The 16,452-nt window shown below is 36.5% G+C and overlaps 3 protein-coding genes across 5 annotated transcripts; 2 read left to right on the plus strand and 1 right to left on the minus strand.

The window, feature by feature from the left end:
- Positions 1-24: 24 nt before the first annotated feature.
- LOC121992323 (calmodulin-3-like) lies at positions 25-3,106 on the plus strand. Its single transcript, XM_042546618.1, has 2 exons — positions 25-283; positions 2,531-3,106. The coding sequence occupies exons 1-2, from the start codon at positions 208-210 to the stop codon at positions 2,902-2,904; spliced, it is 450 nt and encodes a 149-aa protein (XP_042402552.1). The 5' UTR covers positions 25-207; the 3' UTR covers positions 2,905-3,106.
- A 256-nt stretch (positions 3,107-3,362) lies between these two features.
- On the minus strand, positions 3,363-7,986 carry LOC121992322 (CBL-interacting protein kinase 32-like). Of its 2 annotated transcripts, XM_042546616.1 has the most exons (15): positions 7,805-7,986; positions 7,127-7,344; positions 6,883-6,945; positions 6,355-6,426; positions 6,006-6,113; positions 5,835-5,915; positions 5,714-5,767; positions 5,498-5,623; positions 5,330-5,419; positions 5,063-5,185; positions 4,830-4,940; positions 4,601-4,738; positions 4,350-4,406; positions 4,196-4,270; positions 3,363-3,691 (listed from the first exon to the last, which is right to left on the minus strand). In XM_042546616.1, the coding sequence occupies exons 2-15, from the start codon at positions 7,295-7,297 to the stop codon at positions 3,617-3,619; spliced, it is 1,344 nt and encodes a 447-aa protein (XP_042402550.1). In that variant the 5' UTR covers positions 7,298-7,344; positions 7,805-7,986; the 3' UTR covers positions 3,363-3,616. The 2 variants fall into 2 exon arrangements, with proteins under 2 accessions (XP_042402550.1, XP_042402551.1); XM_042546617.1 differs by having other exon boundaries at positions 4,625-4,738; positions 7,127-7,986.
- Positions 7,987-11,445: 3,459 nt separating this feature from the next.
- Positions 11,446-16,226, plus strand: LOC121992321. 2 transcript variants are annotated; one of them, XM_042546615.1, is made up of 3 exons: positions 11,446-11,726; positions 11,789-12,040; positions 13,734-16,226. In XM_042546615.1, exon 3 carries the CDS (start codon positions 13,904-13,906, stop codon positions 15,839-15,841), a length of 1,938 nt encoding a protein of 645 aa, XP_042402549.1. In that variant the 5' UTR covers positions 11,446-11,726; positions 11,789-12,040; positions 13,734-13,903; the 3' UTR covers positions 15,842-16,226. The 2 variants fall into 2 exon arrangements, with proteins under 2 accessions (XP_042402549.1, XP_042402548.1); XM_042546614.1 differs by lacking the exon at positions 11,789-12,040.
- Positions 16,227-16,452: the final 226 nt, after the last annotated feature.

Here is a 16,452-nt window from a genome sequence, read left to right on the forward strand (position 1 = left end):
AATATGTCAAAAAAGATAAATGTTGAGAGGCAAAATGAAACTTGTCTTCCAAGACTTGTCTCCTCGCCGTCGTGGTCGCCACTGCGGGTTTTTTTAACCCTTTTCTACTTAACAGGTTCTCTGCACCGTTCCGCTTCCGATCTGCCACAAAATCTTTCTCCTTCTCCTCCACCCTGCCGTCGCTACTGCTGGAACCGAAGGTCGCCGATGGCGGAGCAGTTGACGGATGACCAGATCGCCGAGTTCAAGGAAGCTTTCAGCCTCTTCGACAAGGACGGAGATGGTAAGATCTCCCTCTCCTTTCCCCCTTTTTCTTTCATTTTCTTGGACCTCCTTCTTTTGTTTCTTCGCAGTTCATTTATCCCCCGATCGGTGGCCTTCTTACTCTATCTTTCGCCAGCCGTGCTGTGGATTAGTTTTTTTTTTGTGTGTGTGTTTTGCTAGATGAACCTCGCTTAAGGAATCTGTCTTGATGGTGCTCGATGGATCTCGCTGATGCATTACCCAGACTGGGTTGCTTAGGTTTCGCTTGCTCTTTCTAATCGATCTGTGATAGACAGATCGGCTCGTGACCAGTTATCTGTTTCGATCTTTACATAGTCGTGTCCGTTTCCTACACCATGAATTGACTCGGGTTAGTTATTATTTGGCGCTGTTAGTAATCCTTTTATGCTGCTCGATTAGTTGAAGCAAAACAAGCCTCCCGAATTCGATAAGATACACACTTTTTTATTATTATACTATTCAGGATAGAGTGTGAGTAGGAGTTCCATCATGATTTATGTTCCTTTGACAAGAAAGGATCTCAGTTGAGTGTTTGAATAATGAACGATCGTAACCCTGTCTTAGTCCATTTAACCTTTCGTAGTCATCACTGTGCTATATTCTGTTGACTAGCATGTCTGCTCGAGCTTGTTTTGAATTCCTTTATGCTAAGGTGGGTCCTAAAATTAGATTGATTCTCCGTGCCTTGCACTTTGTAAATCCCTCCACTTTAGTCTGTTCGAGAGTGACTGAAAGTTTGGGCCTCTCCATCAGTTCCAGACGCAAGGGATAGTGAACTTCCTTTGTTTAGTCTGATTCAACTAATCATTTATTTTTAGCATAAAAAATGAGGGAGTGAATATTAGAATCAGTGATTGGATGCCCATATTTGAATAATAATAATGTTCTATTCCCTTTTCAATTCCATAGCACTATATGTAAGAATCTGGAATCTCACTGGAGTTTTCCTACTTACAATTTCACATTTCGTTTCTCTTGTTTCTGTAAAATAATAAACGGTTAGTTAATAAGGATAACATAAAGTTAAATATTACATCATACTGGGCAATATTAGTATCAATGAATTTGAATTTATAACAGATGAAAGTATGGCTTGATACCTGAACAATTGTAAACATAAATGAAACTTAGCGTGATACAAGTAATGAACATCTTGTTCTTCAATAGTCAATACAATTTAAACCTTGAAGTAGTGTCCTATGGATATAAAGAAAGTGCAATCACAAAATTTTTTCTACTAACATAACTAAAAAGATAAAAAAGTTGTAGGGCTCAATTTAGGCGTCACTGATCTCTATAATATTAATACAACACACAAAACATAAAGGGGTACAACATGATATATTGCATGTTTAAAGAACCAATACAAAATTCAAATTTTACATAATAATAAGATAATCTATAGCAAAATATCAAATAACTATGCTGACTGCATGGTTGGCTTTAATGTTCTTATTTAAAATTTTTAACCCCCAAATTACTTGGTCATTTTGATGGTAGTATCAGAGTACATAGAGAGCTAAAGATAAAAAAGATTTGGTCATATTTTTTGACTTTAGGGCATCTCCAATTTCAATTTGTATCCTGTTTCTGCATTCCTGCAAGGAATCATAAAGCCACTGAAAGTTTAAAATCGATGTCAAAGGTTCCATTAGAGCATTAGAGATATCACAATATCACTGCAACAAATTGTTTGTTTCCTCTTTCCTACTGCTTGGGAGGCCTGCATGAGAGAGAAGTAGCCGGGTTAAGTGGAATTTGTTTTCCTCTGAAAAGCTCTACTATGATTTTACATCGGGACAAACATTGGAAATGAGAAAAAGCTTTCCACCCAAGCTCATCAGCTTTCAGCATGCTTAATAGCTCTCTTAGAAGATGGATCACCTTACATATGAAGCGTCTTTATCTTTGTTTTGTGCCTCTCTTTTTTTTCTACTTTATTTTTAGTTTGAGTGTTGATGTAGAGAAAGTTCACTTATATTCAGTATTTGTGGTCATTTTTAAAAAATTGCGCAAAATACTCACAGTAACGCTTGTAATTTCTCAAGTTCACCATCCTTTTTATTTTTTATTGGGTTGCTAGCTTTTGTAAACCACATATTGCTTGTCATCATCCTGTAATTCTATAACTTTTCATCTATTGGATAGAATAGTCATGACATTCATTTTGTTCAACTAGAGCCCATAATGCATGCTCTTCAGCAAACTATTTCAATAATTTCATGATATTGTTGAAACTTGTCAGGTTGTATCACAACCAAGGAGCTTGGGACTGTGATGCGATCCTTGGGGCAGAATCCTACAGAAGCAGAACTGCAAGACATGATCAACGAGGTTGATGCTGATGGCAATGGAACTATTGATTTCCCAGAGTTCCTTAACCTGATGGCGCGCAAGATGAAAGACACCGACTCTGAGGAAGAACTCAGGGAGGCCTTTAGAGTGTTCGACAAGGACCAGAATGGTTTTATTTCTGCAGCTGAGCTCCGTCATGTCATGACCAACCTGGGGGAAAAGTTGACTGATGAGGAGGTCGACGAGATGATTCGTGAAGCGGATGTGGATGGTGATGGCCAAATCAACTACGACGAGTTTGTTAAAGTCATGATGGCCAAGTAACGTGACTTCCATATAAACCGTCCGCAACTTTCATGGCAGATATGTACGTTGTGCGTGTGGCATTTCTCAATTTGTAATGTTTGTACTAGTTTGGTTATCTTTATCCCTAGGCGCCAGGATAGACGATGCTTAATTTCTTCTTGCATTCTGTTGTTGGCTGTCTTATTATGCCCGTGAAATTTTATAGAACTTTTTATGTTTATCTGCCCTTCGTTGTCTTTGACTTTTTTGTAACGTACGAAGTTGGATTTGATATAGTTTCAGTGGATAGTATTGCTTGCTCTATCCAGAGTACTTGTTACAGGATATGTCAGCTTCTAGCATTAATATTGGCATGCTAAAAATTTATCCCACTTGGATTCTGGATCATCATCATCCATTGTGGCCTATTCACTTGGAGAAAATAGGAGAGAAAACAAATGGGACACCAAAAATAACAAGATAAGTGCTCTCTCTCTGTTCAGTGACAGTGACACATCCGAATCGTCAAACGGTTGCAGAAAAGATCCTATTTTTTCGTTTAGTGGATACAGGGAAGCATCATTTTAGTAGAGGGAAAAGGAAATTAGAGGAGAAATGTGCATGGTGTTCAAGAAAAGGACTAGTTCATCTTGGTCTGCTCCAAAAAAGGGCAACATAATAAACAATGAAGAAATCATACTCTTTTGTATGTAGCCACAGTATATTCCTTAGCTGCCTGTAAGTTGTGATCCTACTTAGCTTGCTCCTGCCTGTCCTCGGATATCCATACAACATCCTTGAGGCTGCTAGAGAGATTCTTGTAAAACTGCATAGTAGAGAAGAGATGGTAGAGATAACCGATCTACCAAAAGGAACAACCGAAACACATTCGTGCCAAAGGAAAAGATAACTGCAAAAATCAAGTTTATTGACATTTAGGATGCTCATTTTCAGATTCATGATTCTAAGATTTTAGAAGGCATAACTGATTTTGTCAAGCCAGGTTTGGTTCGTTTCTGTAGGTTTTACTTGATGCACAATGTATATACTTGTTTATACTTAGTCGATAGATCGTGTGAAGAAACATTCAGATTTCATCATCACTCTATGTCGATCCTCCACCACCACCAACTTACGACAACCTTTGACCGATGCTAAGAACATGGAGTAGGTTTGTCTTAATAATCCCAGAGTATCTTCTTTAGCTTTTCGTGATAATTCGAGTTTGCTTTTATAGATATTTTTCTTGTGTTAGCTATGAAGAATGCACTGGCAACTTCCTGCAAGTCCAGAAAAATGCGAAGAACATAGATGAAGTTTCAGTTTGTACCTTGTGGAATTCCAAAGTGTCGCCTTTAGCTTTCCGTAACTCAACCATATGTAGAGATGGGGCGACTTGAAATACCTACAAGTTTGTTGGAACAAACATTAGCGAAATGGAATCTTGCAGTGTCTTGGCAAAAAGTGATGCATCTTTCGGCTACCTCAGTAGCAACTTTGAGATTTCCCTTCCTTCCAGCTTTTACATTTTCCAGCCTCATCTGAATAAGCATCGTTAACAATGAGAAATTGCAAACAAAGTGTACTTCTTATGATGTACTTCACTATATTTCTTGAATCATCATGATATCGAACCACATTAGTCCCAATTGTGTGGATTCAGTTGCACATTTCCTATCCATCATTTATGCTTAATGCTATGCTATATTACTACTTATACACAGATCTCTCGTACCATTTTTCTTTTTATAAGACGGACCTTGTAGTTCTTCTTCTGAATATCGAATCCAAGTGGCTTTGCAACCTCTTCGATCATAGTAATAATCTCTTTGGCCGAGCAAGTGGATGTGAATCTTGTTTCTCTTTTAAATTCCTGTTTCAAAGAGGCATTTCAAATGAGAAGCTACTAAATAAGAAACTCTATGCAGTTCATGAGTAATCGAAATTTGGTTCGGCATCTGAACCTGCTCTTGGCTGAACAAATTGCCAAGATCTAGCCCTTTTGACATCGAGATCAGTTCAAAGGCATTCATGGGTGTTGGTTGCTCCTCTTTCTTCTCGGTTACATGATGTTCCTGTAACAGCAACACCAATAAGCTTCACACGATATGAGACCATGTTTGTTGCGTCCTCTTTCACGAAATCACAAGTTTGAAATGTATTCTAGAAATGGCGGCGGAAGTTGTCTTTGACTCACTTCCGAATCCTTGAAAACAGCTCCCACATCATCTGAATTTGCAGCATAGTTCTCTTCAAAAACAGGAGGCTCGTAATCTTTCTTGAACCATTCATCCTCCAATATCTCCGGAATAGTAACACGCTGCAATTAGTTTGAAAGAAGTAACTGATTTTCACAACTCAAAGTAATCGAAACTTGGAAACAGTATTGTCCAAAATCAATCAAAAAGAAACCAAAGGAATCAAATGTAGTGAGTTTAACCAGTTGAATGAACAAAGTCCTTACAGTCGATGGATTTGGGTGGAGGATTCTTGCCAACAATCTCATGGCACCAAAGGAAAGCCAAGATGGGCATTTGAATTCAGCAGATGAGATCTGCATGTAAAATGGATGAGTACAACTTTTCGAAAATGCAATGCCATGTAGAAATCCTGTCTACAATATAATGCTCACTTTCTTGTACAAGGTCATAATATTAGAATCCTCAAAGGGCAAGTAACCTGCAAGCAACACAAATAGGATGACTCCACATGACCATAAATCTGCAGTTGCTCCATCGTAGCCTCTGTCGTTGAGAACCTAATAACTCGAGCAGAATTGTTCTAGTCAATTACACTTTTGATCTTTGAATTAGGAACAAAACATTCGTTACGAGACAATTATCTCAACCTCAGGAGCAACATAATTTGGAGTGCCACAAGTAGTATGAAGCAAGCCATCATCCTGGAAGAAACACCAAATAGTTTCAGAATTTCGATAATAAGTTAGATGAAGATAAGGATGAAGTTACCCTGACTTGCTGCGACAATGCACTTAATCCAAAGTCTGAAACTTTCAGGTTACCGCAGGCATCGAGTAATAAGTTTTCCGGCTGCGGAAATGCATTTTACACAATCTGATTATTGTTGCTTGATGACTTGAACCACTCATCATAACAAGTGTATGAGGTTAGTGAGTTTACTTTTAGATCGCGATGGTAAACTCCCCTGCTATGGCAATAATCAACTGCATTGATAAGTTGTTGGAAATATCTTCGTGCTTTGTCTTCCCTCATCCGACCATGGTTTACCTGCATGATACAATTGTTAGACAACATTAGTGTAAATGAAGAAAAGAAAGGTCCTATCTTTGAATTCCATGGCCTTGGCAATATGTTCACTATTGATTCTCATGTCGGGCTTCGATCACTTGAATCTCATTAAAACATAAATTAGTACTCTCTTTCTTGATAACTAAAGCTTTTGTTACCTAACCAAATTCATGGTCTATTTCAGAAAGTATATATTTTCCTTCTGGAAATTTGATCTTACTATTTTGTCGAAAAGCTCTCCTCCTGTAGCAAATTCAAGTACAATAAAAATCTTTGATTTGCTTCCCATCACCTGAAATAGGTAAAACCATTTATTAGCTAGATTAACACACACGCACACTCATAAAGACATCGACAGAAACTTTATATTCCGGCGGCAACCGTGTGTGTTTATTGCCTAGTTCTAGTCTTAGATAGAAAGGTTCAAGAACCAACCATAAAATGTTTAGGTTGATGGGAAAAATGGAACCAAAATGAGACCATAGAATTGTTTTTTGGATCAAAACTTTGTTTTGTGGCACAATTGATCCTTTGAACATCATCTTTAAATAAGTTTCAATCACTTAAGAGATGAATGAATGGACCACAGGACCATAGTTGATGATTAACTATCAAACTACAGCGACAAGTCACTAGATGATAAGTAAAATGTATCATGAAATAGATGGCATGAGGATCCAAAAAGAGTATCACAGTGTAGGAACCTAAGGGAAAATAGATGACATGGAAAAAGGCTTTTGAAGGCAACCTCATAGATGCGAACGACATTAGGATGCTTTATTAACTTCATAGTGGCTACTTCTCGCTTGATCTGCACAGAGCTTGTAGGTTAGCAGGATGCAATCAAGGAATACTTAGAAAGCTACTTCTATGGTGACAATATTCAGAAATACATTTAGAAGTTTTCAACCACATCAATGCAAGCTCAACTGTCTGAAATCTAATATGGCAAACACATAAGAAACTGTAAACTTTTTGAAAAATTTAGCCACCTGTTCTACTAATTTGTGTTTGAGAACTTTCTCCTTGTCGAGAATCTTGATTGCAACAGGCTCTCCAGTTTCGATATTCCTTGCAAACTTGACCTTGGCAAAGGTTCCTTCTCCGATCGTGCGCCCCAGCTCATATTTACTGACTCGTCGCTTGACTTTGGTTGTATTCATCCCCTATATCTTTAGGAGTGCTCTTAAGAGGTATGGAGCTATGAACACTATGCCAATGCCCAATGTCCCAAATTTTCTTATATCAGAAAACACACACAAGCTAGAAAGAAGACAAGAAGATTTTGCAAGATACCAAGCATGATTGATAGCACAAATTCCAGAAGAAAAAAAGCAGTTAAAGCAACAGATTGATAGTGAATGAAGAGGATGTCACTGTGAAACAACAAGAACCTGATAAACTGGCATTTGAGCTGAAGGCAATTATACAAATAACAGAGAAAAAAAAACAGTAAGATCTTGTCAAATAGAGGAAGAAAGTTTGATCTTTGAGCTCGCTACCATAGATTCAACAAGGAAGAAGAAATAATGTTGCACACAAGTTTTCAAAATCACCAAGCAACGTAATGACAATACCAGAAATTTCCAGTCTTGGTAGGAAGAAGAAGCAGCCAAACAACCTTTGATTCATCAAGGAAAAAGGGAAATAGAGAGAGGACTGGAACCTACCTTCTTACCTTCCCTGAAAGAAAGAAAACAAATCCACAGAACGACAACAACCCTAAGCCAGCAGAACAGTGAGCAGTGTGGCTGTGGATAGTCACAGAGGATTCCTCAAAGTGAAAAGAAAAGGAGAGAAGCAAAGAAAGAAAAAAAGCAGCAGAAATGAGAAGGATCTGGCAAAGGCCAAGGAGGAAGAGAAGCATGTGGTCATTTATAGCTCTTCGCTCTTCAGTGCAGCACTTTTTCTTGATCTCACTCACTACTGTTTTACAGCTTTACAAGGAATCACAGCACGGTGAAGAAAAAAGCTGCCAATCACATGTTTTGCTTATTTATCATCTGATGCAATCTTCATTAGTTCATCACTCAGCGCAAACAGATATCAAAGACTAGTTGAAGAAGATTGAATCGTCGAACTTCTGTTGCAATTAAACATTTTTATCGATTTAATGGAGCTATGGTTGTTCCACCAACCGATCGATATATTGTTTGCTTGCTATGAAAAGATTTGCTGAAACAAGCAATTAACCATATAAAGTATTCTCTTATATAAGCTTGTAATTAATTCTATCAGGGCCCAATCTATTCTTAAAGCAGATATCTTTTACGTTGAATTATGATAAATTTGAAATAATAAATTATGGGCAGAAATCACAGAAGCGTCCCATTTTTCCAGAATCGTTAGATCGTTAGAGTCGAGCTCCACTTTAATTTTTTATTAAAAGGGCAACTCATCCCCACATGTTTACTTCCACCTATTTTTCCTATTAAATTTGTTCACATTATACATAACTATTAAAATTAAATAATAAATTATTTTATAGTAGCTATGAAACCGTAATTACTATAATTAAACAGTAAACTATATTGTAATACTAATAAATTGTAGCTGTTATATAACTGAACAACAAATTGTGTTGTAGCAGAATAACTTCGAACATATGAGTTTCTCTTTTAATATTTTCATTCTTTTAATAGTGTTAGAGACTTTTGAGGTAAAAAATATATCTCAAATATTAAGTTCATTTCTTAATTATCTCATCATGTTAAGTTAGAGATGATATATCATAATTATTTAATGACTCATCGAATCACTTGGCACATATAGCATATACATAACAAAAATTCATTGATTTGTTCTTTTTAAGATTTAGATTTTAAGATTTATGAACAAGCAACTATCTTTGGAATTGTCACTCTTCTCTCAATTAAAAAAATCATGCATGGATTGTAATTGTAGTAGTTGTTGGTTTGCAGCTGTTGTGACGTTGTAATTGTAGTAGTTGTAATTTCATAGGTGTCACAATATTATAAGTAACTGTATTACTGTAGTTGAAAAAAAAATTAAGCACTAAGTTTTCTTATAACCCTTGAAAAGAACATTTTTTTTAATCTAAAATTATTACGGATCAAGAAATAAATTTGATATATGCATCTTTGAGTTTGTTTCTGATAAACTAATCTGAGTCTCATCGAGAAACTAATCCAATGTATAGTTAATTTATGATAAATTAATCTGAGTCCTGATTAAAAATTAATTTGATGTAATTAAGTTTTCAATTGTCAGAGTCTTTTAAATTCTCTCATAAAGTTCTTTACATCAATAACTAAGAGAGTTGGATGAAAGAATATTTATAATAGTAAATTGTAAAATCTATCATCCCATTAGCTTTGTACGATCGGGTTCACGATCATCTATGAGAAGGTAAATTGGAAAATTATAGTTGGTCGATGTGGGGAGGACTTTTTTCCTCGAGTTTGTTGATATTCGAACTCTTATCTTATGGTAGTAACTTTACCCAATACTAACCAACTCAACTCTATCCCAAGGGTGATGGAAAGACATTCAGATATTAGAAATGTTTGGTTAATAATTTGTCAATCTAATTAATAAAAGATATAATGAGAATAGATATGGGAATTTTTCATCAACACCTTAATTAACCATCCTGATCAATTGTAATAGTTACGGTTCGTAGTTATTACAACCATGTGTGACAAGTTTAATTGTAGTAGCTAGGGCATTATAACTATTAGAGCATCCGCAACGCTAATGCGTTATAACATTCATCACATCATCAAAAGATATGGGACTCACTGTCACATATTCATTATAACAACATATCTCTTTTACTCACATCCCTTTTAACATTAATATGGGTCCCGCCATCCACTTATTCATCCCTTTTATTAATTTTTAAATAATATTAAAAATTTTATAATTTAAAAAAGAAAAAAAAATATTAAAAAATTAAGAAAGAGGGTGTTCAAAGGTGTTCAAACCTTTGAACACCCTCTCTCCTCTCTCTTGTGAGTGGGCATTATAATGCCCACTCACAATGGAGAGAGGGTGTTAAATGGGTGTTATAACACCCATTTAACACCCCATTGTGGGTACTCTTATAATTGTGCAGCAGATATATATTTATAGTTGTAATAACATGTCGATTTAAATAAAAAAAATAGGAGATAAATATAATAAGAATAAATTACTATTGGAGGAGAGTGCTATCATTTTATAAGGAGATGGATTATCTTTTTAATAATAAATTAATATATATAAAAAATTAATAAAGTCAATTAGCATCATTAGTTAGCCCTGGATGACCGGTTATGTCCTATGAAATTTTTTCATGGGCCAACAAGATAAATCAGGAAGTGCATGTAGTGGACAACTTAGAGACCCAATATTTTTTGATTGCGTATTTCATTTAGAGTTAAAATTTCTATAAATATACTATAGATATTAGAAATATTTGATTAATAATATGTTAATCTAATTAATAAAAGACATAATGTGAATATATATAAAAATTCTTCATCAACATCTTAGCTAACTACCCTTAGTTATAGTAGCTAAGTTTGTTATGACTGCGTGACAATTTAATTGTAATAATTAATAAGAATAAATTAGAGAGCACTATCATCTTATAAGGAGATGGAATATCTTTATAATAATAAATTAATATTAAAAATAATAATAAGTCTAGTATTTTTTTAATTATATGCTTATTTAATTTTTTTTATAAATAAGTAATAATTAAAGATTAAATTATAAATATTTAGATGATAATCTAATTATATGGCCCCGGAGAGAATAACAGAAAGCTTACGGAGAGGTCATTTTAATTTTTTTCATAAATTATTGCTTACCTTCGCTCACAATGATTTGAGTTTATTTAAAACAAAATTTTCGTTTCTTTTTAACAAAAAGAAGTTGAGGTGGAAATGATGAAGAAGTCAAACTGGTTCTTTTTTACTCGTCCCTTTGACCCAGCTTTGGACGGGCGGGCCAGTTGGGTCCGGATAGCATAGGGAGGTGATTTGTGGGTCTTGGAATGGGTCAAGTACTTCACGTGTTCAACAGATTTAGTAGAAACTGGCTGCCTTGCCGAACAACTTTGTCACACGAAAATTACCTGCTTTATTAATGGAAGGTCTTGGTGGGCCTGCACCGTTTTGAGTGGGAATGTGATTTCAGTCAACGTGGAACCCAGATATTTTACCCAATTAAAAGCCAGGTAGCCTATGGAGTAACTTGCAACGGTAATTGAACCAGAGCAGGAGAGGATTAGTTTCGAATAATTTATTTAGAGAATGAAAAATGGATTTATTAATTTAATTTTTCTTTTCCTTTTTCTGAAGCGTCACAAGTACAACCAAACTGTGAGCGACGAGTGACGAGCGACGGCGAGGCAAGAGGAAGGAGAGAGAGAGAGAGAGAGAGAGAGAGAGGAGGAGGAGGAGGAGGACCTGGAGGAAGACGAAGAGGAGGAGGAGGACGAACTCCAACGACTGTTACTTCGGGTTTTACTTCTTTGACAGCGACGACAGCAAGGGTTGCTCTCCTTCTCCTCTCCCTTTTTGCCGCGAAAGAAGCCCTAATCACCATTTCCGTTTCTGATCCGTTGCTTCTTTTAAATGGAAGGTTAGACGTCGTTTTTCGTTCAATTCTCGGACGTTGCTTATGGGAAATTGTGGGTATTTTAGATCTGCCGATTTGTACTGCCCCTGTAATGGTCCATCCGCTATGGAAATTTGAAGAATCCGTGACCGAATTGGTGGTTACATTGAGCTTGCTGGGATCGGAAAGTTAGGGCTTGTTTCTTGCTTCGCCCGCACTTTACTTTTTCGTTTGACGTCAGTGTAACTTATTTTCCTTGCGAGTTTGTGCCCACACTATGATATCACAACTATTGGCATACCCAGGCCTACCGAGAACCTTGGCATCGTGAGACGCAGGTAAAGCTGGCCTAACAATAATCCCTTTGTTCAAAAACCAATCAATAGTCCCAGTTAACCAACAAGATTCAAAGTTCGCCATCAATATAAACCTGAACTAACTAGATTAATAAAGATATTAGGAAGTTCACTATTTAATATGGAAATTGACCATAATAAAGTATACTTAAAATGATATGCCAATGAATTTGAGATCCTGCAATCTCGATAAACTTATAAAGGCTAGTGAATAAATCCCTTTGTATTTAAAATAAAAATTACTAGTGATGGCAAATGGAAAAAAAAAATCTTTAGTTGTTGTGTCCATTTCCGCTAACACATCTCGCTATGGAGTGGGCATTTGAATAGGGGTTTGACATCCTTATTCTTTATACTTCTGGTATTGATATGACTATTCGTGTTGGAATGTCATGGATATTCATACTATTCTTGCAATATTCAATTAGGAGACATCTTTCCCTTTCAGGGTAATAGATGTAGTATTCTAGTTTTCTTAGACGGATATACTCTTCTCTATTCATCCACGACACCCACATAACCTATGTATAAGGTTTAAGTATATAAATGGATATTTATATATTGTCTGTTTCAAAATACTTTCTTGATGGGAATGGTAGTTAATTGGCAAATTGTTGAAAAATATTATATATATTAATTAATTAAAATTTGATTTTCCATAAGGGATACAGAGAGGTTGCACAGTACTCTTGAATCTTTTCTTCATTTTAATCACTCTATCTTTGCATGACGCCATTAATGTCTTCTTGTTCAATACACCATAATAACCACGGTTCCATTATTTGCATTAATAGACTTGAACCTTTGGTTACATAGTGGGGACCCATTCTTGAGGCTTTACATATGAGAAGTTAGTGCCGCGCAAAACACATATTTTAAATATTATAATTTTTCCATAATTATGTTCCTCTCCAAGTTCTTCTTGTGGCCATCTAATCTATTATAGGTATTTGTAATGAAAGTGAAATTGGACTAAACCTTTATGATCTACCCTGTCTCCAATTGATTAGATAGTTCCCACCTAGAACAAGAAACTTTCTTGGTGAAAATTTCTTCATACATCCAATTTTAAGCCCATGGTTTCTCTAAAAGAAAGAAATGACCAATTTTAAGCCCATGGTTTCTCTAAAAGAAAGAAATGAGCAGAACAATTTCATTCTATGTTAGCAATGCCTTTCTCTTTTATATAAAATAACAATTAAGAAATTATTGAAGCACAAAAAGTGAATATAACTGGTCTCAAGAGCTTTCTTTATCAGAATACCTGAAAGGAAACACAGTAGAATAGCTTCCTCTTTTATTGTGTAGTATTAGGGTGTTCGTTTGCCATCCTAATTAGCTAAGAAACAAAGAAAAATACATAATTTTTCTATTTGGTACATTTGAATTCAAGAATGTTAACCTTCATGAAATTTATGTTATTACACGAGTGGATGGAAAATTAAACTGTTCCCTTATCTGGTATTCAATGTTTTATCTGCATATTGACTTTTAACAACTCCTAAGAATTTCTTGTGTTTTAACCCAATCTTTTGATGCTAAGGGATTCCTAGATATGTCTATTATGGTACTGTTAGCTACAAGTTGCTGCCTGCATTAAGTTAGTTTTTATTTGTTAGTGGAAAGTTTACTCTTTCATTCCGAAGCTCAAGTTCCTACCCATTATTGTTGCCAGGTCGACCCCCAGATCCAGACCGTAACTCAGTTGAGTCTGGGCTGAAAAGATCTAGTGTTTCATCAAGAGCTAGACAATGGGGTTCATCATCTTCCACTTATAAGGATTTTCTTCGGAAATTTGTGGATAGTGAAATTTTGACAGCAAACCTTGAAGATTGGCTTTCAGGAATGTCTGACGAATCAGAATTCAGGAAGCCAACTTTTGATGTTCCATTCAAACTTGGAGAACTCCAAAATTTTGATTATGCACTTGAAGGTGTTTCATTTCAGCAGTTGATACGAATGCCTAGCACTGTCTATGCATCAACATCTGATGTGGTGGAAGCTACAGTACATCTTGCCGTTGAAGATTTCTTACATGCTAGTGTGAAGGGATTGTGGGAGATTTTTTGGAGTCATGATGAACCAGTGCCTTTCTCAGTGGCCTGTATACACAGCACAAGTTCGAAATTTTATCCTGCTGAAAAGGCTATTGCTAGAGGAAAACTTGAAGGTATTTGTGCGACTGCTATTTTGCAACAAAGCAGTAGGGATTACCATGGGAAATGGGATCAAATTGTTGAGTTGGCTTTATTGAGGCCTGATGTCGGTATCTTAGTGCAGAATGATCAGTGGCCTTCTTCATCGATTCTTGGAGAAGCACTTTTCTTTGCACTCCGTGTGTTGTTAGCCAGAAGCCTTAGCAAGTCATCCACTGTGTCCCATAACGCAAACTGTGTATTTTTGCTTCTTGTTGATTCACAATATGGTGGCGTAGTAAAAGTCAAAGGTGATGTTAGTAGGTTAGATTTTGATGGCAGTGATGTCTATGAATCTGCTACAAAATGGATTGAGAAGCATGCAAAAGTCTCAGTTTCAACAGTTGATCGCATCTGGAACAAGCTTGGGAATGCCAACTGGGGTGATATTGGAACTCTACAGGTTCTTCTTGCAACCTTTCATTGTATGATTCAGTTTTGTGGTATGCCAAAACATCTACTTGAGGATTTGGCCACAGAACATAGTTCTCGTCTCCAGAATCGTAGAAGTGAAAGGCAATTAGTTGATGTGCATGCTAATGGTACTGGTTTGTTCCATTTCCAGAAACGAAGCCATTCCCCTGAAATTGTAGAAATCCAGGAAGAATCTGTAAAACTTAATTCTGAAGAATCTCTGAAGCTAGAAAAAGGATCAGTTGTATGGATGGAAGACTCAGGGGCTCAGAAGGGTTTTGAGATTGTTGAAATAATAAGAGATAGTGATGTTCGAATCTATATCGTCACTCCTGTAGAAGAACCGGGGGAGAAATTTATGCTTTATGTTGGTTCAGTTACTTCTAATTTAGAATCTGCTTGGGAGGACATGGATCTGTGGTACCTGGTTCAAAGACAAACTAAGGTGTTGACTCTAATGAAACAAAGAGGTTTAGCCAGTCAGTATCTTTCTCAAATTGTTGCATCTGGAAGAATGATTCACTCTGGCCAGTGTAACAAATCAGCTTTAGGTGGAATTTGCAGTCACCCTTGGTGTGGTACCCCAATCCTTGTGATCTCTCCTGTTGGCGAGACTGTTTCTAATTTGACAAGAAATGGCTTATTTGGACCTGAAAAAGCTCTCAGATGTTGTCATGATTGCTTATCTGCTTTGGCAATTGCATCGTCAGCCGGAATAAAACATGGTGACATCCGTCCAGAGAATGTGATCCTTGTGAACAATGGCAGGAGGCATCCATTCTTTTGCCTGATTGGTTGGGGTCATGCTGTTCTTGAAGATAGGGATCGTCCATCGCTGAATCTTTTCTTTTCCTCCACATACGCTCTACAAGAAGGAAAGCTGTATGCTTCATCTGATGCAGAAAGTCTCATCTACTTGCTATACTACTCATGTGGTGGAGAATTTCCAGAGCTGGATTCGGTTGAATCTGCACTCTACTGGAGAGAACAATCTTTGTCAAAAAGGGTCATACAACAGAAGCTTGGGGATATCTCAGCCGTCCTGAAAGCTTTTGCTGATTATGTCGATACACTATGTAGAACTCCTTATACCCTCAATCACGACATATGGTTGAGGAGGTTGCTAAGAAGCATTGACGAAGATCATGGTAAAGAAATCAGCACGTCAAACTAAATTTTCAAGGCAACCAATTGGTAGGTGACCCATCTCTCTCACGGTAGTGGCGACATGTACTGTCCAAGTGTTACTCGTGGCTAGCTTCTTTATCGAGCCAATAGGTATTTTCCACCAAAACAAAGCTCTGCCTTGTCGTCATTTTTTGCACACGATTTAGTTAGTTTGATTTGCTTCACATATTTGCTCGAATTGTTGTGTTCCAGTCACTACCACCAGCCCAATGCCCTTGTCATCCGACCAACGCGATCTCTGCGTGGTTTCGGAAACAACCTCTTGCAGTGATTTCATCTGTTTCTCATTGTTTTTACACTGTAATATTTGTAGTGGCTTAGTCCCAACGACTGTCGTCTCCAGTTTCAACAGCACGTTGACCTTCCTGTAAGTAAATGTGCGGGGTTTCATTTTCTAACAAATACTAACAAGATTCTATTCTCCATGCCAAGTGATTCAAACGTCAGGTTGCGAGTTCTCTCTCCCATGACTATTTTCTTCACTGGAACATATAATTTATCTTAATTTGGCTTGGTTAATTAGAATATCTCTTTAAGATAAAATGATATCTTTAGTGTTAATTCTTAGGAATATCTTTATTGTTTTAAATGTTCAAA

This window comes from Zingiber officinale, chromosome 6B (assembly GCF_018446385.1).
Source record: "Zingiber officinale cultivar Zhangliang chromosome 6B, Zo_v1.1, whole genome shotgun sequence".
NCBI classification, from domain to species: domain Eukaryota; kingdom Viridiplantae; phylum Streptophyta; class Magnoliopsida; order Zingiberales; family Zingiberaceae; genus Zingiber; species Zingiber officinale.